We start from the raw sequence: 3923 nt of genomic DNA, 5'->3' as shown, positions 1-3923 counted from the left end.
AGAGAAGAGAAGAGAAGAGAAGAGAAGAGAAGAGAAGAGAAGAGAAGAGAAGAGAAGAGAAGAGAAGAGAGACGAGACAAGATGTCAAGAGAAAAGACCTGTTTAAAGTATTCAGAGAAGTTGGTTGGAGAGTTAGCTCACAGGGTTCTGTGTAATGGATAGAAGGAAGAAAAGAAATGGAGGAGGCTGGGTATAACTGAGAGGGTCTGACAGTCAGTCACACTGTTTTCTAAGGGAATGTAACAGGAAGAAAACTGTCACCCACAGCATTTGGGCTTGGAGCATCACATCGATAACCTCACTGCATCCCCAAGTAAGACTATGAGAACAATCATCCTAGAAAACAAAAGAAAATGAAGCTCAAAAAAAAAGGTATAGGAACTGGGCCCAAGTCCCACAATAACAGGGCCATTATGTCTGACTCCAAGGCTGCAACACAAACAGAGAGCTGTCAGGTCTTCAAGCATGAAGCTAGCGGTGCTGCTCAGGGGCATGGGGCCTTGGCCAGCATGCCTGAGGCCCTGCATTTGATAATAGGCATCACAGAAAAGAAAGTCATTTTTAAGCATCTGAAATATGAAGGCCTTTTTTGATTTTGTTTCTGTTGTGTACTGTTTTTGCTTTAAGGAAGATAGACATGGAGAAAAGCACAACACTGTAGGACACAGCTCTGTTCTGGAGTCAGAACATCATCATTTAAATAGCTACTTGCTTGACAGGATTCAAACCAATGAGCCAACTTCCCTAAGCAGATCTCCTTGTTTGTAATATGGGGATACTAATAGTACCTACCTCGGAGGCTCTTCTGGGGTTAAATGAGATAATCCATGAGAAGTGCCGTGCACAAGGACTGGCACCTAGTAAGACCCAGTTAACGTTCCCTTAAGAGAAAAACAAAGAGGGGCTGGAGGGGCAAGCCTGGCAGAGATCAGTCGGGAGAGCAGAGCAAAACTGCAGAGGCAGAAGCCCTAAACACCAAGACAAGGAGGAGGGAAAACACAACAGAAGAAGGAAAAATACCTACAGAGCAGAAAACCCTGAAGTCACCAACTAAAGAACTAATTTATTTATAATGAAAAGCTGTATAAGTAAAAATACCAAAATACAAAGGTAATTATCATAAAAGGGAAGTCTTAAACAGATTGCAGGGGAAAATTAAAACTATGACATAAAAACAACCTTAAAAACTAAATGAATAATTTATAACATATAAGAAAAACTCAGGGCTAGTGAGATGGCTCAGCGGGTAAGAACACCCAACTGCTCTTCCAAAGGTGCAGAGTTCAAATCCCAGCAACCACATGGTGGCTCACAACCATCCTTAACAAGATCTGACTCCCTCTTCTGGAGTGTCTGAAGACAGCTACAGTGCAGTTACATATAATAAATAAATAAATCTTAAAAAAAAAAAAAGAAAAAGAAAAACTCAAATATAAAAATATTTAACATTATTCTCTATTTTAAAAAGGTAAAATTTATTTCTATTAAAATCTTAAAATAAGCCGGGCATGGTGGCACACGCCTTTTCTGAGTTCGAGGCCAGCTTGGTCTACAGAGTTAGTTCCGGGATAGCCAGGGCTATACAGAGAAACCCTGTCTCGAAAAACCAAAACAAACAAACAAACAAAAAAAAATCTTAAAATAATGATTCCCAGTGCTGAGAGGCTGTGGGTATTGCAACCCAGCACACCTCCCTGGAAGGTAAACGACACTGTCTTTTCAAGGCTGGAGAACATTCTTAACCTGGGCTGCAGACAAGAAAGCTTTGGGACCAAAAGGGAAGGCCAGCTCCTTTCACTGAAATGCTCTGAATAAATTAACTAAGACTCACTGAACACCAGGGAAGCACCAGTGACAGACAGACAGCTGGTGGTAAAGACAAGAGCAGGAGGGCACTGACAACAGCACAGCGCCACTGCATTATGTTTAAAGAGAGATGTTTGCTTTAATGCCACCAACGCTATCATTACAGCAAGTATTTACAGAGAAGGTGTACAGAAGACACTGAAAAACAGAAGAACGTGTGTTAGGACGTGACATGATACGGTTGTAACTCCACCACTGTATGCACATATGTTCAACAAATCACTACTCTCATTGCTGAGCATCAAATGCAGTCCTGAAACCTGGGTATATATCATGACAGGACAGAAATGCTCACTGCACAGCTCACACAATGACTGAGATCATAAGCTTATCCGGTATTATCAAGACATTCAAATCTAGAATGACTTTATCTTATAATAACCATAACCAAAAGCTATATTAACCAGGTGATAATCCTGCAAACAATGTAAACAATTTATTACAGGTTCTTTATAGCATACTATAGTGAAGTCTATACCAACATCAAACAACAAAATAAACTTTCAATCCTCCCCAAAACATCCTACCCTGTAAAATACATATTATTTTTCATTAACAAGTTAGAAAAACAACTCAAAGATGAAAATAGCACCAACCTGTCTATAGAAGAGAGGATAAAATGTGGACTATATTTATATTCATGAATCTTATACCTACAAGTGTACATTTCTTTATCGTAGAAACCATCTTTATGTTCATATCCCTAGTGATACAAACAGCACCTCTGTCCCTGGGAGATACTTACTGTGTGATAAACAGAACAATAATATCATTTTCCTACACTGGCATTGCCTGAGGTGCAGAGCACGAGGCCGTCTTATAAGACACAAAGAGTCAAACTAAACTTTTCTCACCTTTAAAATCACACTCAGAAAGCATCAAATAAACTACATCGGGATCCAGAGCAGAAAACACCTCTGAGATACTGGTGAAGAGCTCCTCCTGATCAACTTTTGTCTCACACACGGAAGGAAGGGCAGTGCTTGCCTCCTCATGACTAGCAGCACGGGATACGACAGTTTTCTTAGAGTTTGCAGTCTTCCGCAAAGGATTTCCCCCAAGAGTTTTCTTTTTTCTTGGCATTCTGACTTCCAAAACTAAAATATTTCCCTTTTTTAAAAAAAATTAAAGATTTTTTGATATTTAAATCATAATTCAAAGAAAAAATTGTATTAAAAATTCTTGAAAATCCAGTAGTAATAGAACCTAAAATAGAAAGCAAGTAAAAACGCTCAGACTACACAAGTACATGTCCACTCCTAAAGCGGCCCGGTGTCTGCATGACTCTAAGAGAGTACTCAACTCTAGCAGCAGGGCCAGAACAATTCATCTCCAGTTTTGTCAGGGTTGAACATGTTAAAATTTAAGATAATACAACATAACATATTTCAAAATAGCTAATATACTGCTTTAATACCATTATTCATCTTTTAACATAAAAGGACCCATAAACATTATCAGAATGCCTACTACACACCTATGTTCACATATCTAATAGGCATCACAAACTTAACATGTCCAAGACTGAGCTCCTGACCATTCCCTTCAAACCTGCTCTCCTGGGTCGTTCCATCTCAGCTAATGTAATAACCCTACCTTGCCTCCTCTCATCCAAGTGGTAGGACAATTTGGTGATGCGATTCTTCAAAGTGTAGACAGAATGTGATGGCTCCTTATCGCCAGACTTAACTATCACGGCCTTTGTACTGGGTCGCACTAACCAACCAATGACCTGGTTCCCACTCTTGCTCCTGCAGTGTGCTTAGCAAACAAGCCATAGGTTGGTCCATACCTCCCTTCTGCTGAAGTGTCCCTACCTTCCCTTCTCACTCAGGATAGAGCCTTAAAACAGTTGCCCTCCAGATCACTGCCACCTTGGCACTGCGTCCCCTAATCGTTCCCTTGCTCTTGCCACTTGAAGCACACTTAGCGTCTTAGCTCTTTGGCTCCTCCTCCAATGTCCCCGCCCCCACTGGGACCCTTTACACTTTGGCTCCTCCTCCAATGTCCCGCCCCCACTGGGACCCTTTACACTTTGGCTCCTCCTCCAATGTCCC

At 40.9% G+C, this 3923-nt stretch overlaps 1 protein-coding gene across 1 annotated transcript in view; it reads right to left on the bottom strand.

The window, feature by feature from the left end:
• Positions 1–3923, bottom strand: part of N4bp2 (NEDD4 binding protein 2) — a 66258-nt gene that overhangs the window by 38431 nt on the left and 23904 nt on the right. Inside the window, exon 5 of the mRNA XM_021210316.2 lies at positions 2721–2976. Coding sequence (XP_021065975.1) covers positions 2721–2949 — 229 coding nt within the window. The 5' untranslated portion in view covers positions 2950–2976. The remainder of the gene's footprint in view (positions 1–2720; positions 2977–3923) is intronic.

This window comes from Mus pahari, chromosome 13 (genome assembly GCF_900095145.1).
Source record: "Mus pahari chromosome 13, PAHARI_EIJ_v1.1, whole genome shotgun sequence".
Classification (NCBI taxonomy): Eukaryota; Metazoa; Chordata; class Mammalia; order Rodentia; family Muridae; genus Mus; species Mus pahari.
This window is presented reverse-complemented; position numbering and strand designations above follow the sequence as displayed.